This window comes from Corylus avellana, chromosome 2 (assembly GCF_965113065.1).
Source record: "Corylus avellana chromosome 2, dhCorAvel1.hap1.2, whole genome shotgun sequence".
Taxonomy (NCBI): domain Eukaryota; kingdom Viridiplantae; phylum Streptophyta; class Magnoliopsida; order Fagales; family Betulaceae; genus Corylus; species Corylus avellana.
In genome coordinates, this window is record NC_142491.1 from 490472 (window position 1) to 512456 (window position 21985).

Here is a 21985-nt window from a genome sequence, read left to right on the forward strand (position 1 = left end):
TTAACAATTCACCCGCGCCTCTCCAAATTTCGTTATCGCTCTGCGAATTTCTAGGGTTTCGCTACTGTTCCGATCTCCGACGAGCATTGTGTAGTACGATCTGACCTTCGATTTTTTGGTTTGATTCCTGATCCGAACAGCGCAACAATTCTCTCCGCACCTCTTTTCTTCGCTCCGTCGAAGGCCACGATTCCTCTCTCTCGCTCGCTCGGTTGAAGAAGGAAAGCACTCTCTCCGAAATATGTAAGCTTTCTCCACTTACACCAAAATACTGGAAGAAATACCCCAGTTTGAGCAGATTCTAACATTCATATCAGAAGCTATAAATTTTGCTTTGCATTTTCCCGTAATCCGGATCCCAAGCTACCAGCTAATGTGATGCAAAATCTGCTCTTCAGACCCATGTCGGATTATCAAACTTCAAGTTATTCCTATGTCTCCAAAGTTTGTACACTGTGGAGCCCCAAACAAGTTTACAAATAACACCCAATAAATTATTTTCTTCCCAAGCAATCAGACCTTCAGCTAACACATCCTCCCAAGAAGTAGGAAAAGAGTCATGTAGACACAATCAAAGAATAATACTTATACAAAAAAAGCACTTCATTTCACCACCAAACCCCATTTCAATAATCGGTCTCCCTTAGCAAGACTATCCCGAATAGCCAGCCACAAGAAAAAAGCTTCCTCCACTCAACTTTGGGTTTTGGCCTCCCAAGTATCTTTGAAGTATATTTAAATTTTCTAGAAGGCAACCACAAAGGATTATCAACCAAACTAATCTTAACAAGAGACAAACCACTTTGGATAGCTACTAAATCATCCGATATTGCCGGATTCCATTGCCAATCCCATCCCCTTATAACACTAGATAACTTGGCATCAATACGACTTCTAGCATCATAGATAACCCGAAAAGCCATATTTATCATAAAGCACACCCTCCAGATGCCAATTATTCATCCACAACGAAATATTAGTACCATCCCCAACTTGGAATTTTAAGAAATTCTTAGCTACTTCCCAGAGCTTAAGAATCTTCCTCCAACTCCAAGTAGAGTCATGAGGAACTTTTAGGAGCCAAAAACACTGGCCCTTAATCAAATTAGCTTTTACCCAAGCCACCCAAAGAGACCCGGATCTAGTAAAAAGGGCCTAAATGTGTCTCAAAATGGCAGCCTTATTCCATTCCTCAAGCTTCTTTAACCCCAAACCTCCCTCAATTTTTGGAACACTAATAAATTCCTAGGCAACCTTAGCCTTAGCTGAAGACATGCCTTGATTATAAAGGAATGATTTGATTTTTCATTTGTATTGCACTTTTAGGGAACTACAGATTCAGTGCAGATTCCTTTCAGATGTTAACAAACAATTTGTGTTGTGTTTAGCATTTCGGAAGTATGTCTGTGCTTGGGGTGCTATAATTGCTGGAATGCCTTGAGTTTTGTTTCTGAAAAAGCATGAAAAGTATTTCTCATATGCTGACTGAACAGTGACAGTCTTGGACATTGCTTGGTGGTATGTATGCCATATAAGCAGAATGTGAGCCTTATTTTCTTCCTTGTACTAATTTGAGGTATTGTTGTTGAAATAGTATTTAGAGCAAGATGCACCTTATTTCATTAGTTAGATATGCATTATTGTTTTTGCATACATGGAGGGTGAGAGGCAGATTATATATTTGCAATGGACTGCAAATGCGGCTTAATTGATTGTAGATTAACAGTTTCAAAGGCATCTGATTGGGTTTAAATGTTAAATGCATTTGCTTTTATATCTGATTTAACATGTTACTAAGCTTGTAGTGTCAATGACGTTACAGGAAGAAAAGCCTCTTGTTCTGAATGTAGTGAGGCGAGCAGAGCAGCAGCTTCTTAATGACAGGTAAGCTATTAGATGGTTATCATTGTGATCTTAACGTTGTTCCAAGTGGTGATTGAATTGCATTTGTTTGATGTCTAGGGCCCACGTGATGGAATGCCTTCCTATTGTTGTACTTGCAGAATCCAAGAAATTGAGTGCTAAGCTTATTCTTGGTGCTGACAGGTAAGGAAGCACAATGTTTTAAGGGATGAATTAGATCCAATTGTGTTTGATAAAACAACTTATCAAAAAAAATCTGCAATTGGATTACTTAAAAAATTTTAGTTAGTTCCTACGCTACACTTTCTTACGAATCAAAAATACCATTATAGAAGCTCAAATGTTTTAGAGACTAGAATTTGTGTTTTAGTTAAATCTGTTTTCTGCACAAGATGTGCTTTAAGGAAGCCTCTTGTTTGTGTGCTTGCTGCCTGTTTATACAAGTTCCATGTCTTACGCATTAACCTAAAAGTTTGTATCAGTCTCTGCTGCATATTCTTCTACTAAGTGTAGTTGGTCAGATATAGTGTTGGCTTTGAGCATGTGGAAAGCCTAGAGAATTCTATCTCAATCGTTTCAGTGAGATCCCTGAGTGCAAAATTTGTAAAAATGGTTTTAATTCCCAAAGTATATCATCTTGCCATAGCAAGAAATTTGGTTTTAGGATACCAAATTAAATGACTGAGAAATTCCAAAGTATTTCAGGACTACTGAGAAATTTGGTTTTTCCTTGTGCTGAGGATGCCAAATTAACCTTTCTAATGTTTACTGCTCTATTCTGTAAATTACATAGGCTGCTTCTATGGCGTGAAACTTAAAACTTGTAAATTTGCCTTCTTTATGGTTCATTCTAGGATAAACCAGTTCTTCATATGTTTGTGAAGAGAGCAATACATGAATGACCTGATTTATGGGATACTGATTGCATTAATAATTACTTTGATAATGTTTATGCCTCGTAGCAAGGAGTAGAAGTATGTCATATTTAAGATACCAGCTAGCTGCTGGTAACTATCATTGGTGGTAATGCAACATGTCCTCCACTCTTCATTCAAAAGTTTTCGTTTCTTTCATTTATCTCTCTTTTCATGATGGATCTTTGTTAATTGAGTTTACAATTGAAGGGGACACGGCTCAAAATATCTCCCATCTATCAACATATTTCCTAAATGACCATATTACCTTTAGAATCCTTACCCAATCCAAACACAACAAACAACTTTGCACAAGACCAAGACAACACAAACTCATAAAAGATTTTAAAAACCAAAAACCAAAACAAAAATATGTTCCCTAGTCTTTCCATCAGTTCTTTTTATAGTATCTAAATGGAAAGAGAAATATACTCATATACTAAACATGCCCTAACAATACGGCAATCACACAATCACTATGTTCAAATACATACAAACACTAAGCCGAAGAAATGCGTGGAAAGTCGTGTTGCACTTGGATATTAGCTTAAGCTTAAGTACAATAACATATTGGATTAAACATGCGTGCCCTTGAGGCAGTTTGCTATGTACATGGGGCAGATGTTTGCTTTAATTGTCTTTATCAGCTTCCATAAATTATTCAGTAACAGATCCCTTATGAATGAGAGCAATGCCACGTATCGTCGTTTCATCTGGATTTCAACTGGATGTTAGCCCACTTTTTATATTTTTTTTAAAAAAATCAAACCTGCATTAGTTAGGTTTTCATTCAAAAACCTTTTTATTTCACCCCCAAATTTTTCCCTCCCACCAAAGAGCTCCTCCATCCCCCCATAACATTTGGCTGACACCCACCAGCTACAACCGCTGCCCACTGGCACTGCCATTCACAACCATCGCCGCCACTCCCCCCATAACATTAGGTAGATCAATCTGTTTTAGTTGACATTCCTTTTTGTTTGTTGGGCATTTGTCTGGATGTTTTGGAGGCCATTTGAATGTTGTTGTATGGGGTTTTCTGCACATTTGTCTTGGTGTTTGTCTTGGCCGAATGATTATACCATGGGTTCTTTTGCTTGAGGACTGGAAGATTTGCTTTTGAAGTTGAACTCTCTGAGCTTCTCATCATTGAATTTTTCATGCTTAAATATCTATACTCTTTTGTCAATTGGCCATAACATACATGTTAAAATGTTATCTTGCGAGAATATGAACAAATTCATTTTCATCAATAATCTCAATTCTGTGTTTTCATCTATCCTTTTGTTTTCCCTATGCCTGTAATAAGTTTCACCAATGGATTATGTTTGTGTAACTTGAAGCACAATTGACAGTCTTGAGGGGCATATAAGTATGAAAATCAGGGCAACATACTTGTTAAAATGTTTTATTATACCGTGGAATAAAATATTTCCAAAGAAACAGTCTTTTATAAACTAATTTGCCATGAGATTTTGTACTACTTTTAGCTCTTGTATAACTAATTTGAATTTTTCCTGTAATAACTCCTAGATGGACTTGTCATCCTCGGTCTTCGGGAATGAGTGCGAAGATGAATCTTTGCTTACACAAATTCCAATTGATGATGCTCCACCCCTTCAAGTTGACCCTCAAAATGGTTTGTTAGGCCTTTCATTCTTCCTTTAATTTTGCGCCAAATCATTGTGTTTCTCTCTCATTAGTAGATTTTATTCATCATTTGTTGAATGTTGTTATTTATAGTTGTTCAACTATGTTGATTTCTTGTTTTCTTCTTTTTGGCATAGATGGAAATGAAATTGTATGTGATGTAGAGTTGAACGATAAGAAGGACAAGTGTGAATACATGCTCATAGATGGAGATGAAAATGTTGAGGAACCTAAGAGAGGTATGACATTTAGCTCCATAGAAGAACTTTCCTTATATTATAGGCGATATGCCAAGCAAGAGGGTTTTGCGGTGGTACGGAAAAAAGCGAGCAAGGATCCAAGTGGGTGTATAAATCGCATCACTCTTGCATGTTCTCGTGAAGGCAACACAAAAACCAAGTCAAGTAATACTTTTTGTAGGTCAAATCCAACAATCAAAACGGGGTGTAAGGCCAAGTTGAATTCAAAGTTGGTTGAAACAAAGTGGTATGTGACTAGTGTATCTATTGACCACAATCATGATTTAAGCCCTGGCCAAGCTAGATATTTTAAATGCAATAAGATTTCGGAGCCCATCTTGAAAAGAAAGCTTGTGGAAAATGATTTTATTAACAAGGCAAGACATCTTCGGCTTGGCGAAGGAGGTGCTAAAGCACTTGGTGACTATTTAAGTAGAATGCAGGAAATTAATGATGGTTTCTACTATGTGATGGATTTTGATGATGAATCTAGGTTGAAAAATGTGTTTTGGGCTGATGCACGAAGTATGGCATCATATGAATATTTTGGGGATGTCGTTACGTTTGATACAATGTACTTGACTAATAGATACAAAATGCCATTTGCTCTTTTTTTGGGAGTGAATCATCATGGTCAGTCAATGCTTTTTGGGGCAGGATTACTATCAAGTGAAGATACAGAAACTTTTGTATGGTTGTTTGAAACATTTTTGATGTGCATGAACGGTCGAGCGCCAAGTGCAATTATAACATATCAAGATAAGGCTATGAAAAATGCAATTGCGAAAGTTTTTCCAAAAGCCCGGCATAGATTTTGTTTATGGCACATTTTGAAAAAACTTCCAGAGAAGTTTGGAGCACATTCTCAATGCGATGCCATTAATAGTGCCTTACGAAGTTGTGTATATGATTCTCAGACATGTGATGAGTTCGAGACAAGTTGGCAAAGTTTACTTGAGAGTTATAATCTCAAGGATAATGCATGGTTGAGTGAGTTATATCGTGAACGGACTTTTTGGGTACCAGCATATGTGAAAGATGTATTTTGGGCCGAAATGACTGCTACGCAACAAAGTGATGGTATGAAAGCATTTTTTGATGGTTATGTGTACCCGTCAACAACATGGAAGGAATTTGTTGACCAATATGATAATGCTTTGAGGAAGAAGGTTGAGAATGAGAATGCTGCTGATTTCAGTTCTTTTAATTCTACGATTCCATGTATAAGCTTGTTTCCTTTTGAAAAGAAATTTCAACAAGTTTATACCAATGCAAAGTTCAAAGAAGTCCAGGAGGAGATTAGGATGAAATTGTATTGTACTGTCTCTCTTTTGACTAGTGCAAGTGCAATTTATACTTATCAAGTGACTGAACAGGTAGGAGTTAACGATGCCTACATGAAACAAGTAAGATTTTGTGTTTACTTCAATGAAAATGAATGTGAAGTGAAATGCACTTGTGGCTGCTTTGAATCAATAGGAATCTTGTGCAGACATGCCATTTCTGTACTGAGTGTATATAATGTCACACAGCTGCCACAAAAATATATTCTTGACCGTTGGAGGAAAGACTTGAATCGAAGATATACTTTTGTTAAAAGTAGTTATGGTTCTTTGAGTGACAACCATATTGCACAAAGATACGACGACTTGTGCAAAAGTATGCATAAATTAGCAGCGATCGCAGCAACAAACGTGGAGCATTACACGAAAGTGAAAAATCATATATATATGTTATTGGAGAAATTAAAGGGTTTAAGCTTTGAACCCAGCCTACCTTCTCATGCACTTCCAGGCACATCTTCTACATGTAATGAATCCATTGATGGTGTGGCAGTGGAAAGTAGTAAGGTGCGTAGTCCTCTTGTGGTTCAAGATAATGAGAAGCCATCGTCAAAGAGGAAAGTGTCTCCGGCAAAAAAAGCAGTGGTGACGAAGTCACAAGGAAGAAAGAATCAACCGAGTGACACAAATCCCAAACAAAAGAGAAGACAAAATCAGGTTACTTATTTTTCTTTCCCTTGGGTTCAATTATGCTTATTAAAAACTATTAAAAACATGGGCAGATTTCTAAATTTTCTCCATGCTTTTTGTAACACATTTGAATCATTTTTTACTTGAAGACTTCCCAAGGAGCGCAAGAAGACACAATGAACACAAATGAAGCTCTATAGCCTCTATTGCCTTCGGTAAATGATATTTAGCATGGTTTTTTAATTTGAACTCAAGATAGTGTAATTACTCTCTACTATTTTCTGAAACTTAATCAAAATTTATGTAGGAAATGGGGGGGGGGGGGGGGGGGAGGGGGGGGGAATGCCTGGGTCTAAGTGGACTTATGCGCAGTCATCTAATGTTAAAATGTGAGCTATCGCTATGGTAATTCATATCATTATTTTCTTGATTGTGGTCATTTTTGTGTATCACATTTGATAATTCATATTATTGTTTCATTTGTATGTTTGAATGTGCAGGACTTGGGAAGAAAATGAGTGCAGTGAGAATTTGATCTTTTGTTTTTTTTTTCCTTAGTTTCGTAACTGCTGTGTTAGGTGTTGAGAACCTTGAACTTTTATGGGCTTGAATTTGTAGACTTGTTTATGGTGGTGTTTAGTATTTTCGAGGAAAAAAAAAAAAAAAAAGTTTCAAAGTATAAAGTGCTAGGTGCTCTCCTGGTGTTATGCTAATGATACTATATATTTGATGTCTGAGAAATGTAATATTAATATAGGAAATGCTAGGTGCTCTTCTAGTGTTTTTTTAGTGCCTTAGTCCTGAGTGTAAATTATTTTATAAAACCCAAGTGAAAAAAAATAAAAGTTACTTTCTTTTTTTTTTTTTAATAATATTTACATAGGACCAAGAGAGCACCTAGCATTCCTTATTACACAGCATTCCTTATTAATGTGTATAGGTGCATTAGCAAATGCAATCTTCTCCACAGCTTTGAGAATGATGTTTTGGCATTCAAAAAATTGGTTGGGTGATCTTGCCGTTTAGACTAAGAAAAAGGAATTCATGGGGTATGTGTAGCGATGTAAACAATACCCTCTTGGATTTATATTGTGCTTGTGTGAGAATTGGAGATGCCCATAAGTTTGATGAATTTCCTCAACATGATTTGGTTTCATGGAACTCTTTGATGGGTGGCTATCTCCATATGTCTCAGCCTACCATGATATTGGATTTGTTTTGGCAAATGTGTAGGAGTGGTTTGAGAGCCAGTGTCACCACATTTTGGAGTGTTTTATCTGGAGAAATGAAGTCAATATATATATATATATTTTTTTTTTCTTCATCATCATACAAATCAATCATTAGATTTGTGGACTTATGTATGTCTCACTCACATAAGTCAATGGTTGATTTATTGAATTTATAGGAGAATGTGGAAAAAATATGAGTAAATTATTAACACCAATTATTTTTCGTTTTATTTGCTATTGATGATTTTTGAAATTTACATGGAGGTCTTCATGGGCATTGCATTAAAGTCGGCTTTTGTTTTGATTGATATGTATGCAAAAACTGAGAATATTGAATTAGGTCGTAGGATTTTCAATGAAGCTGCTAAAAATGATGTTACATAAGTTGTATAATAGATAATAAGTATGCAAGAAGTGGCACGGTAGAAAATCTGGGTTCTTAGAGAAGGCTTTAGTTGATGTGAAATCTTGGACATCCATGATTTTTGGTCATGACATTCATGGGTGGACAAGAAATGTCATTAGGCTACAAGTAATGTTACACATACTCTCATTTTCTTGTATTTATTTCATCATATCTATAGGTAGCATTTAAAACCATTATTGAATTTGTGATGAATTTTTATTAGACTTTAATCCAATGGTATCTTAAAGGCCACTTAGGGTGTAGAAAAGTGGGAGTATGTATAGCATTACTCATGAGCATCACTATACACATACATATTAACAGAGTGGTACAAATACACATTCATATATAAATATTTTGTACTAACAACGGAGTAGTACAAATACACACACATTTACATAGTTCTGGAGTGGTACCATGAGGGGGAATTAGATCTTTATTTCAATCATTTCATGGCCAATATTAGATTTCACAAATTTAATGTTGTATATGTTGTGTTATTTAAAAATTAGATGCAATAAAATAAAATTTTGACCATAAAATTGCTGGAGAAGTATTAAAATATCAACTAATTGATTAATTATTGCAAACTTTTGTCAAATACGGTAAGGCCGAATCCATTCATTTGTGATGTACTACACAAGAAGTAAACACCATGACGCAAATACCAACCACAATATACTCTATGAAAAAAAAAAAAAAAAAAAAATTATAAACAAAACCCCAAACATAACAAAAACAAAACGATTTCTTTTTTTTTTCCTTAAGAAATATTATATAGTTTTGGTTCCAAAAATACATGATAACTTCAAATTTGATCCTAAACTTCATATTTTGGGCCTGTAATTTCCTTCATTTGAAATAGTGTAGTTCCATCCAAATTGATGACTACATTATCACATAAAATTGATGGTATGGCTCGTCTCCATTCTAGCCCATTACTTTTTATATTAATAGGAGGGAAGTCTAATTTTTAGACCTAAATGTATGTAAATCACATTTTTATCTAATTACTATTCCGCTTTGTTAAAGTAGTAGTATTGAATTATCAATAAATCATTCGATCAAGCTGTTAAAGAAACAAAACAAGAACAAATGATGGATTGGGATAAGGATCCTCTCCACTTCAAATGTATTCATTTTATTGTCAAGATATAACATTGGTACATCTAGGGATGTACATAATTTTATTTTATTTAAAAGATATGTCAATATTGACTTCATATACATTTTTAAAAAATTTCAGCCATGATATCCTATTACGGTTGATTAGCACGATCACATCAGCATTGTGAGATAAAAATGTAATTTTTAGCAGAGGTGTAGAAACAAGTGGTTATTAACAGCCTAAATAACTAATAACTGCTTTTGTAGGCGATTGAAAAAAATTGCTAACTGCCTAGGGTAATAACTGCTAATCGGAGAGCACTTCTGGGCAAGGGTGCTACAACCCTGGTTCTCGCCCGACCCCTAGTTCCATCTTTTGTCTCAATCTTTGCCCAGCAAGGTTATATTTACAATGGGCAAAATTGTTCTTTCACATTTTTGGACAATTTTACCCTTCATGTAATTATTTTTGTACTGAAATCACCAAGTACTTTAGTGGACAAGAAAGGAAATATTACTCAAAATTAAAATATTTTAAGAATGAAATTCATTTTTAAAAAAAAAAAATAGAAAAAAAAATCTACCGACAAAAAATAGGAATATGCCACATCTTTCAAGAATGAAGGTAAGTTCTTTTGGATGTGCCTGCTTTATAGGAAGCAGACCACCTAATACAAGTCCAATGATGCATGTCATGACAAACAAAGCATGGGATTCACTTGGGAGAGCCTAGTCGTTGGGTTGTTCTTCATGTGGAGAGAATTTAACGACAAAAACCTTATCATTTTTTTATTTATTATTAAAAAACAAATCTCGTATTAATTTACTATTTGATGTTGATTAATGATTAGCAAGAAAATGTGTCAAACAAATCATCATTATGGAGGTATAACGGTACAATTGAAGACTCTTCTACCCCATGCATTTGATCATATCTAGTTGCAACAATCATGATGTGCAAGACCTTATCAAAACGGTATTCATTGTGGTGAAAATGGGGGCTTGTCTGGTAAATTTTTTGGTAAGTGTTTTTTTGTGTTTTGTCTTGAAAATAGATTTGCCAAAAAAAAACAAAAATTAAAATTAAAAGTTTTTTTTTTTTTTTTTTTTTGTGAGGTTTACCGTTGAAAAGTATTGTGCCTAATAGGTCTCCGTAGCTCAATCGGCTAAAGACCACGTCTCATGAAGTGGAGGTTACTAGTTTCCTTCCTTCCCCCTCTTGTGTGGACATGTAAAAAAAATATATATATATATTGTGTCTAATAGGGTTTTACAAAAGAAAATTAATTAATAATTTTTTTAGTGTTTTCAAAGACACGAACACTTAAAAAAAGCATGTTTAATTGTTTAAAGAGTAATGCTAGATATTATGCTCTCATTCCACCCTTATTTCATTGGGTTGATGTAGCAATGTTCATCTTGGATTATCAGTTGTAAAAAAAAAATGAAAGAAATTAAAAAAAAAAAAAAAAAAAAAGAGTAATGCCATTTAGTAAGCTATTATAAACTGTTATATAATTTTCATGATGTAACAGTAAATATCACCTATTAAAGAAAAATAAAAAATTAATAATTGATTTTCATTGTCACATTATTCCAGTCCTATAAGAATCATGTAGTAGTATAATAAATAGTATTAATAAAAAATAAACTAATAGATAAATACTGTCCCATCAATCTAATAAAATTGAAATGCCGTATGTAACATTAAATTGAGACAATATCCTTCGTAAACTATAAATATATATATATATATATATATATATATATATAGACAATACTCCTTCTAAATACATAAAACAAAGCCATCTTTCTCTGGAGCTTTGTACTTTCCTTCAAATATTTCCTTCACAAATGAATGTTAGGGATTATGCTATGTGGCATGGAAAGATCATCCCACTTTACTTCTCTTTTTTCTTTTTTCTTTTTTTTTTTTCTTATATCCTTTTTATCTTTTCGTGGGTATCCTAAAAAGGTTGTCCCTTGAAAAGCTAAAGGCTATGCATCGGAAAATCCAAGATGCTAGAAAGCAAGAAAGTGCAAGAACATAGCTTGAAGGCAGCTACCATTTGTGATTTGTTTGGGTTTGGCCCTATTAATCTATTAAACTACTTGGAATGACAAAGCACCTACCATTTGTTTGGACTCCACCACGTTTGCTCCCTATAAAATATTCTCTTTTTCTTTTATTTATTTATTTATTTATAGAAGGAATTAATTAAAGTATTAATTTTATTTATTTTTTTATCTATTCAAAGGGATTTATAGACGACATAACTAGAGATAAATAATTAAAAACCTCTGTCGTCAATTGATTAGATTGCCTTGCCTGTGGCTTCGTTTATAATAGTTTTCTGTTTGTAAATTAAACACTTAAAAAAAGATTGAAAAATACGTTTCAATTTTTATTTTTCTTTTATTTTTTGTTTTCTGAAAATTGTTTACTCCCCCCCCCACATGGTGCTTCTAGAAACATCAAATGCCATTTTTCAACTATTTTTAGAGCCATTATTCTAGGAGAGACAAGACCAAGTCTTCACAAATGGGTAAATTAGTAATCACAAATATTCCAACAATTTCACCAAGTGTTGAGGTTAAAAAAAAAAAAAAAGAGAGAAAGTAAAGATAACATTAAAGAAAAAGAGATGAAAATTCTTTTTCACCGTAACTGCCGCCCACGTGGTACATTCTTAGTAGTGATTCTTCTATTGTTATATTTCTTTAGATGATATAAATAATTATTGACGTGCCAAAGAAAGAGATCTTATAAGATATCGTACGACAATTCTGGAGTCGATTGATTAATGGATTGGGTATGTGTCCTCATGCCCAAAAACAAAAGCACAAAAAAATTCTCCAACCAGAAGCAAAAATTAACCCAATGGATAAATGTCATTTTTTCAATTTAAAAAAAAAAAAAAAAAAAAAAATGGCCCCAGGTGAATGTTCATGTTGGACAAAAGATTGAACACAAAGTGAGTTGTCAAATCGAAATCATTTCACATGAGAATTTAATAAGTTCACCTGTTCCTTTTGCCACGGGAAAGTATAACCCACTTATTTACCTATATAGAAATAGTTGTTAAAAAATTGTTAAATTATTATTTATTTTAAAATTTTATATATAATTTATTTAATTATTTAATTAATATTTTAGTACTTTTATTTTAAACTACTTTTTAATAATTGAAGCATAACACATAAAAATTTAACTAAAAATAAAAGGTAAATTATAAAGATAATATTTGATTTTAAAGTTTTTGTTATGATGTAATGTTAATTTACTATTTATTCAAAAAGCTATTTAATTAATATTTTAATATATTATAGTTTGAAGCTGGAAATTTGACCCAATATTTTGGAAGATTGAAAATTTTCGTGTCAAAATTTTTTTTTCTCTAATTTTTTTTTTTTTTTTTACAATTTACTCTTTGAGTCAATCGAAATGCCAAGAAAATATCTACTATCAAATTTTTTTAACTGCTGTTAGATTGGTTGAAACGCACCGCTTTGTCATGTCAGTATAATAATTTTTTTTATTAATTTAATTTAAAAAATTAATAAAAAATAAAAATTGAAGGGGTGGCCTAACCACCCATGGGGCTAGGTGGTTTGGGGTGGCCCGTAGGCCACCCCCTACGGCCCTTGGGGGTCATTTGCCCACCCCTAGGGTGGCTTCCAGCCACCCCATAATGGTTGGGGTGGCCATGGGTGGCTTCCGGCCACCCCTTATATATGTTTTTCCCTAAAACATATTTGCTCCTTTTTTTTTTTCTTCCAAATAATTATATTTTAGCGAGTCCGGACCGGCTCCCAGCAAAGTTCCAATGGAGGCTTGGTTGGGTCTCAACAAGTTTCAATCGGGTTCTGATGATGGCTTGACCAAGTCTCAGCGGGGTTCTGACCAAATCCTAGCAGGTCCCAACCAAGTGTTGATCGGGTCCCAGCGGGTTTTTCGTTTGGTCCCTGTCAGGTTCCGGTGTGATCCTGACTGGGTCTCAGAGAGGTCTCTGCGATGTCCCTACTAGGTCTGTCGATTTGAAATTGAGATGCTCATACTCGAAAAAATTATTTACGATTTTCAAAAATGGAAACCATTTTCACCGTAAACCATTTTGTAGAAATTAAAGAGGCTTTTTTGGTACAATCGAAAATATTTTTTGTTCACACTAAAAAAAAAAAAAATCAAAAATTATTTTATTCTAAAACAAACAAAGTCTTAATCGAAGTCGATACAACCAAGCCATTTTTCAAAGAGACATACTATTCAGCATCCTAGACAAGAGTAGTGATTTATATAACACCGGCGTGCATAAACAGTATGCACGCCAGTGTTATAATATATATATATATATATATATATATATATTAAATATTATTTTAATTATATTTTATAATATTATAATATCAGCGTGCACATTATTTATGCGCATCAATATTATATAAATCACAATTCTCCTGGTCAAACTCTTACAAATTCACCATTAAATGACTGGAAGACTAACCGAAAGAAAAAAGAAACATTTTTATTTGAAAAATGAGCCGTTGTCTGGTAGATAGTGCAATGAGTCAACGTAAACATCGACAGGCTCAAAGAAAGAAGGAAAGAAAAAAACCGTAAAAATTGACCACGAGGGAGTTGTTGCATCGAAGCACATGGTTTGAATTTTTAATTGATGTCGGCTCTGCTCTGTACTGCCACTGCCATCCCAGCAAAACAACCTTAATTATGTAATCTTCTTCCTAATTATGTGCCGTCTTCATAATCTAATCTCATTTGTATAATACAAATCATTTTTGGATGAATACATAATTATCAGTCATCATACTTCATGTCTTCATGATGAACAAGCAAGAGGGGCATATTCTTTTTCTTTCCTTTTTTTTTTTTATCTGAAAAAAAATAAAATTGAAAAGGGGCAGATCTATGTATATGCATAATTAAAAGCAATCAACTTGGGATCTCACTATACTTTTTGGTTATTTTGACTGTAAGACCTAGTTTTTAAACTAATAGATTTAAGACTTGAGTTTAAATGATGGTAAACAATACAGTTGTGCTATTCATATAAAAAAATAATAATTATATAGGACAATAAAAATAATAAATAAGTGGTCGAACCGGGTCAAAGGCACAACCCAGCCACTCAAAGTTTTTGGTTAGCTTGCAATCGCTCATTGACAGAGAGGATAGCTCACGGTTGCTCCCTAAAAGAGAGAGCTGAGCTACTCCCCTTTTAGGAGGAATGAGATCCTCTCCATTTCCTTTGACATGGAAATTAACTAATCCCTTATTTCAATAAGGATACAATTGCCATTTCACTTTTTTGAGACAATTTTACTCTTATAAAAATAAGAGACTGGTTCCTCTTTGTTTCAAAAGAAATGGAGAGGATCCTTCTTCTTGTTAGGGAGTGGCTTGTTGAGATTATCTTACATCGGCTATAAAAAGGGCAGGTAGTCACTTTATAAGTGTGAAGGAAAGTCTTACATTTTTAGCTAACTTTTGGGGTTAAGAAATGCCCAAGACCACTCAACACTAGTATCAGAGCTTAAGTTCAACCAACAAGTCTCTGTTCCTACCCAAGGCCTGATGTGTGAGGAAGAAATTATTGAAGTTATCCATATCGGTCATAAAAAGAGTTGATGATCATTTTATAAGTGTGAAGGTTCAAGACCACCCAATATGACCATCAGCCAATTCATAATGAGTAGTGTCACCCTTTTAACCATGGGTGGGGTTATATATTTGATGAAAAAGTTAAAGGGTTCACAGGCTTGGAATGATTGTTATTATGTGATGCCATTCTAAAATGCAATTTGATTTTAAAGTCAAAATGACCAAAATCATCCTCACTTGATTTTCTAATAATAAATCAGATAAATCATCTATGTTTGAACTTTGAGCTAAACGACCCACGAGCTCACCAAAATTTATATTATTAGCTCCGTTTGTTCAAACATACCATCAAAAACACATTAAAATACATCATCATGTTTTCATAATTGAGCAAAATTTGTCTACTTTTCAAGAAGGAATCTTGCTTAAGCTTTGTATCTTTTTCTGATTTTTGTCTTCACAATACGAAACACTATTCCAACCTTTTTTAAAATAAAAATAAAAAATAAAAAGTAGGTCGCACACATTCATCATGGATTTCGTAAAGTTTGTAGTCACCATTTCACTTGAAGTGAAGACTAGCCATCTTATAATTAGTGTATATATATATTAATTGTTTCATCATTTAATTTTTTTTTTAAATGAGTAATGTTATATATCACTCCAATTTTCCTTTTATTCTCTCAAAGTTTATGTGGTGTAATCTCTCCGACTATAAAGAACTATATCATATAGGCTTTGGAGGGATTAAAGGGAGATAAGGGGTAATGTACATTGTTGCTACTTTAAATAGCATATGAACATATTTACGGATAAGGATCATCTCTATTTCATTTGAAATATATAGTATATGTTTCATGATTAAAGTTTTAAGTTGATGGATTTGACTGTGTACATTATGTCATATTATTTAAATTTTTTGATAGATGTGCTAACATTAGCACTATGTATATTGTAAAATGCATTAACTTTAAATTATGACTATACAATAAATAATAACGTCTTAATTTTGACTTGGTACTTCTTATAGCTAGGTCCATAATATGCCCAGTATGAACTAGAGTCACTAGAACAAAGACTCAATTGAGAAAGAGGCATGATGAGACTTGTTAGAATTAGTGGCTCATATTAACACTGGTACTAAAAGGCCAAGTAGACGGGAGCGGAGTGAACTTCGCGATAGTGACATTCATGGAGCGGAAGTCTATTGGCCCATGGGTGTAATTAAGTTTACGGGAGAAACGATTAGATTGTGGGGGTGCGGGGGTATTTTGAGGATTTCTTTAATACGTTTGTACAAATAGGGTTTAGGGTTTTTTCGATATATATGTTATGATGTAATCCAGAATCATTAAGAGCAAAATATAGCAGCCTCTTTGTGGACATAGGCACATTGCCGAGTCATGTTAAATCTGTATCTCGATTCTCTCTCTTAATTTTTCTCTCTTTTCGATTCTATATTGTTCATCAATTATTATATACGGTAATAAAAAGATTCATGCACTAGTGTCCAGAGCAGAAGACTCCTTGAAGGCCGAAGGTCAAATAGGGTCTCGAAAGAGTCTGGAGCAATCTTGAAAAGGCTACCTCTAGCAAAGGCCCAATAGGCCCATGCAACGAAGGCTCGTCCACACGAAGGCCCGCCAACGCAAGAGCCTGAAGGAGCCGAAGAAAGACCCTAGGAGATTGCATATAAAGTCTTATCTCTCTCTCTTAACGGTAATGCTTTTATTATACTAAACATACACCAACCTCCCTCAACGAGAGCTCTCTTTCTCTCGTTTGTCCTTCACTCCCCTAAAAGTTAAGCATGCTGGCTTAGGCGTCGAGTACCTTCGGTTGGAGGATCGAAGGCTTGTTGACGATCTCCTATGCCTCCTTTTGCAGGAAGACGAACTGCTCAACTAGAAAGAAGGAGAGCTGCCCGGTCCATAAGTGACGATTTAGGATTTAAAAACATTTACAATGAGCTCTTTATATTTAGTTTTATCTAAAAATTTAATAAAACTCATAAAAACACCCATTTAACATGCTCCCTCATTTACTCTATATTTAACTATTGTCAAACAGGCTATCTGCATTCAAAAAGCCAAAAAAATTAAAATTACATAATTTTTAAGCTTCTTTTTTATTCTCATCTCCATTGACTAGTTTAAAACTAATGAAAAAAAATTAACTAAAGTAGAGTAATGTTTAATTTTTTTTAAAAATGGCATTCTAAATTTGATAAAGTTTATATATATATTTGTTAAATTTAATTTTTATTTGAGGAGATCCATCATAAATGGGCTAACAACTCTCTTGCAGTAATTAAAAAAAGAAAAGAAAAAAAGAAGAAGCAAGTGTCGGTGCCGAGGGTCCAAGTTCCCACAAATAGTACTGGTAAAGACCAGGAGATACGTATGAACTGGGGGCGGGTTCAGTACGTACATATCGGCCGACAGGGGCTGGAGAACTGGACCCGCTTTCATTGACCTCGAATGGGACAAAGATCCACCAGCCGTCATCATCGGAAACTCAACCAAATTCCAATTCCAATTATTATTATTATTATTACTTGCATTTCATTATTACAATCACTTCCAAAACTTTTCCCTTTCTCATAATATATATAATTATTTTTTCTTCAATGATTTCATCATATAGTGTGTTTGGCAAAGGCTTGAAAGATGAGTCGGACCAAAATTGTATAGATTTAATTGATGTAAGGAAAAAAAAATAAGAATGTTTTGTATAAAAAATGAAAAAAAATTTGTTTTGTAGTGATTTTTTTATTTGAATAATAATAAAAATATGTGATGTAAAAACTAAGAAGGTTGATGTTGATTTTGTGTGTTTGGCAAATGAGCGGGCCGAATTGGACACAAAAACCTAAAAAATTTATTTCAAAATTAATTCTAATATTCTTATTTTTAACATTACATTACTCATTTTTTATTATTATTCAAATAAAAAAATCACTATAAAACAAATTTTTTTTCACTTTTTTGTATATAACATTCGTACTTTTTTTCTTAACATTAATCAAATCTGATACAATTCCAGTCGCTTCCTCTTTGAAGCCCCTTGCCAAACACAGCTTATACATTCACTTAACTTCAATTGCCCGACCCCATACAAAAAAGTAAAAAGAACAAAATAAAATCAACAAAAGTGGTTTTTCTCCTCATAAAGCTCTTCCTCTAAAGTCTAGAGGGTAATGGGTGCTCCTTATTTTATGACCTCTTTGGTTTTGTTTATCTTTTGAGCAACTTGGACAAATCTAAGATCCTTAACCGAAATTTTCTTAATAACCTTTTCTATTTCTTATATGTAAGAAACTTTTTTAAAAATCACATGTTGCCATGCTAAACACCTGTGTTGGACGATAAACAAACGGTTAAAGAGTTTTTAGTCAAAGTACAATTCACTAAAGTAGTGTCTTGTATCAAGAGTTGTTTCGAGGACCACAAAGTGTAACTCTCAAACCAAATGCGTTACTCAAAGTATATTAATATATATATTTGAACACCACTTTAGTCCAAAAGTGTAAGCTAATGGGTTTGAGTTGACTTAGGTATATTAAGTATTATTTGTTGTTTTTTATATTTTCTCAATGTAAAACTCAATACTCATTACTCACAACAACTATGCATGTTACAATCACTTTAGCGTACGAGTAATGCTATAAGTTACTCTTGTGTCTCTTTTGTGTCACTTAAATTTGATATATATTTTAAAATCATCATTGATTTTGTGTTTGATTATTATTGAATTTTGATCAAATAATAATTTTAAAAGTTGTCTCATTCTTAGAATAATACAAGAGGGACACACGAGTAACTTTTAAAATTACTCTTAACTTATCTATAGTTTTCATATCCATTATTTTAACTCGAAATATTTATCTCATATCTCTCTTCTCTCATTTTGTTTTTTTTTTTTTTTGCACATTTTTATTGGTATTTTGTAAAAATTATGAAGGTAGGTAAGGGTGTATTTTGTAAAAAAAAAATAATATTTTAATTGTATAAGAAAAAATAAGGAAAGTTGTTGTGAAGTGTATTTGGATAGGAAAACAAAATATAGTTTTGTTTCTCAAATTTAAAGAAAATCAAAAGAAAACCGTTGTGAATGCTCTAAGATCATTGACGCTCGATGTTCTCTCCTCATTTTAGTTTTTTTTTTTTTGTTGGTATAAATCTCAATAATGTACCTCAAAAAGAGATTTGTGCATTGCAATGTTTTAAGCTAAAAGTTATGGATAAAGATTAAAGAGCAATGCATATGAAAAATGTAAGAGTAATGCTATAAATCTTCTTAGAGTCATCTTAAATGTGATGTGACTTTTAAAATCACCAATAGATCAAAAGTCAATAAATTACATCTCAAAATCAATAATAATTTTAAAAGCTACATCACATTTATGATGAATCTAAGAGAACTCTAAAAAAAAACTTATAAAAACTTATAACATTACTTAAAATGTAATGGCAAAGCACTTGCGTCTTTTTGGCATTTACTTACCGGGAAAGAAATCTTTTTGCTTGGTTATACACCTAAACTTCCTTTCTAGGTTATAGGGAGCCCACTTCCACCTCATTTTTCAACCTCATTGACTTTTGAGGTCGATAAGGACATGGGGTTTACTGCAATGACAATTGACGAACGATTTATAGGTTCAAAACTTTTTTCATCTTGTATATATATATATATATATATATATATATTTTTGATACAAAAGTATTAAAAAATACTCAAAATTATTATTATTTTTTTATTTTTACGACACATTTAAACATTTTTTAAAATAAAAAAGGAAAAAAATACACTATAAAAAGCATTAACAAACATAATTAAGTATGCTATAACTCTATTTAAAGCGTGCAAGCTTTGTTAAAAGTTGTTTGGAAAATTTTAGGTTAGGTTGATATATGGCTCTTGCAATGAGCATTATTATTTGATTGTTGCTGATTGAGTTCTCCAAAATAGGCAAAAATAAGATAGAGTTTGTCGTTTGTTAGAGTGGGCCAATGATGGATAATTATGATGCCTAAGTCAGTTATTATCATGAAGATGAATAGTGACTAAGTATGTAATTAATCCAGACTTAAATTGTCAGAAGATGTTCATATTCGGTCATCATATGGTATTTATAGAGGCCGAGCCTTGAATGTTGTGATGATGGCTAATCCCTTATATCTTGCATGCTATGACTAGGGAATGGACTTGGTGATGCCAAATTATACCACGTGTCGACGGGCTATAGCGCTTGCTTTCCTTGGTTTAAAGAGTTGATAGAACGTTAGTCATGTCCGAATATTGTAACTTGTCAAATCGTTGTAGCTATACTTTGATACTGCCAAATAAAGAGTATAGTTCATGCATAGTGCATGTTTTCAAGGTTTTACCACTGGATGGAACAATTGGACTGAACAATTGGATCTCAATCCCGGTTGCTAAGGGTTCATCATTAAGGAACCGGTCGCCTAGACTCGATCATGACCGGGCTCAAAAATGGCAATCGTGAGTGATCGCCGATGAACTTGCACGAGCCAAGTCCTCTTCTTATAGCATGCATGGGGCAAGTGGGGGCTTAAATCCTTACAAAAATGAAGACAATGGCTGTTGTGTAATCGAAAGGATATAGAGTTATTTGGAGACACTATGACACCAAAAACCTAGATTGCGGACAATCAATAACTTTATTAAAATTTAAGAATATGGTTTCCAAACATTCTAAGATTAAAAAAAAAAAAGGTTTAATATTTTAAATATTATGTAAAGTGTCAGGTATATATATATATATATATAGTAAAAATTTGTAGTGCCAAAAAAAAAAAAAAAAAAGGAAGAAGAAGAAGAAGAAGAAGAAGAAGAAGGTCGACACGGACGTGACATAATAGAAGCCCCTGGCTTCTCGGTTGGCATAGGCGGTGTACTTGACGCAGTTGCGAGAGGGCAACATCTCTGAAATCTGAATCACGCCCACCGTATGTTTGTATATATGTCACAACGACAAGTAGCAAGCTGTACGTACCTCCAGCCTCCACCAAATCCTACTATTTCGACAACTCCACTTACGATTTCAGCACCACCTAAAAAAAAAACAAAAAACTACGAGCCAATGCGACACACACTTTCATGTTTTTTACTTCCACTCTCACACATTTTTAAGTGGTTTTATTCTATAATTGAATCAAAATTCAATAATTATGTATATCACGAACCCAACTACAACTTCTAAAGAGAGAGCTTATAAATTGTTATGCCAGTTTAAAAATGGAGGAGTAAGAAATTTGATTCCTCTAAGCCTCCTAGTAGTTTTGCTCTTGATAATAGTTAGCACGATAATATCCATTTAAACACGAATAGCATTTCAAATAATTTGTTACAATTCAAACACTAAATGTGAGAGCATTTGTGGAGCCTATATACCGGAAAACCCACCAAGTGAAAGGATTGCCTAAAACTTGCTTAGTAAATCATTAAAAAAAGAAAAAAAAAAAGAAAGAGAAAGTTCACATACTCCTCTTAAATTATCACTCAATTGAGAATATCATTCTCCAAGTTTTCAATTGAGACAAAATCTCATCCAAACTACAAAAAAATGTTAATGTCCACCTAATGACAAAAATGCTCTTAATGAAAAAAAAAAATAAAAAACCATTTTTTTTCTTAAAGAATTTTTGTTTTATTGAAAAATTTTATTTTTTCTTTTTTGAAAGAGATATTGTTAATTTGTTAGTATTTTAAGAAAGATATTACCCAAAATTAAAAGTTTGAAAAATACATTGTCAAGGTAAATCGAGAAAGGTAACTTTTCTAAAAAAAAAAAAAAAAAAAAAGAAAAAGAAAGAAAAAAACCTAGTATAGTATAGGCACTTAAGAGTGGAGACCATCCAATTTTTGTCCTAGGGTGAAGAGAAAAGAAAAGAAAAAGAAAAGAAGAAGATAAAAAAGTGTGGAGTAGAGATGAGCGAGTAGCAGCGGAATCTTAGC

The 21985-nt window shown here is 33.2% G+C and overlaps 1 protein-coding gene across 2 annotated transcripts; it reads left to right on the forward strand.

Annotated features, from left to right (window-relative positions):
* On the forward strand, nt 1–7463 carry LOC132174760 (protein FAR1-RELATED SEQUENCE 6). Of its 2 annotated transcripts, XM_059586832.2 has the most exons (7): nt 1–243; nt 1823–1884; nt 1963–2046; nt 4311–4416; nt 4565–6666; nt 6789–6854; nt 7140–7463. In XM_059586832.2, the coding sequence occupies exons 4-6, from the start codon at nt 4311–4313 to the stop codon at nt 6837–6839; spliced, it is 2259 nt and encodes a 752-aa protein (XP_059442815.2). In that variant the 5' UTR covers nt 1–243; nt 1823–1884; nt 1963–2046; the 3' UTR covers nt 6840–6854; nt 7140–7463. The 2 variants fall into 2 exon arrangements, with proteins under 2 accessions (XP_059442815.2, XP_059444327.2); XM_059588344.2 differs by lacking the exon at nt 7140–7463 and having other exon boundaries at nt 6789–6950.
* Nucleotides 7464–21985: the final 14522 nt, after the last annotated feature.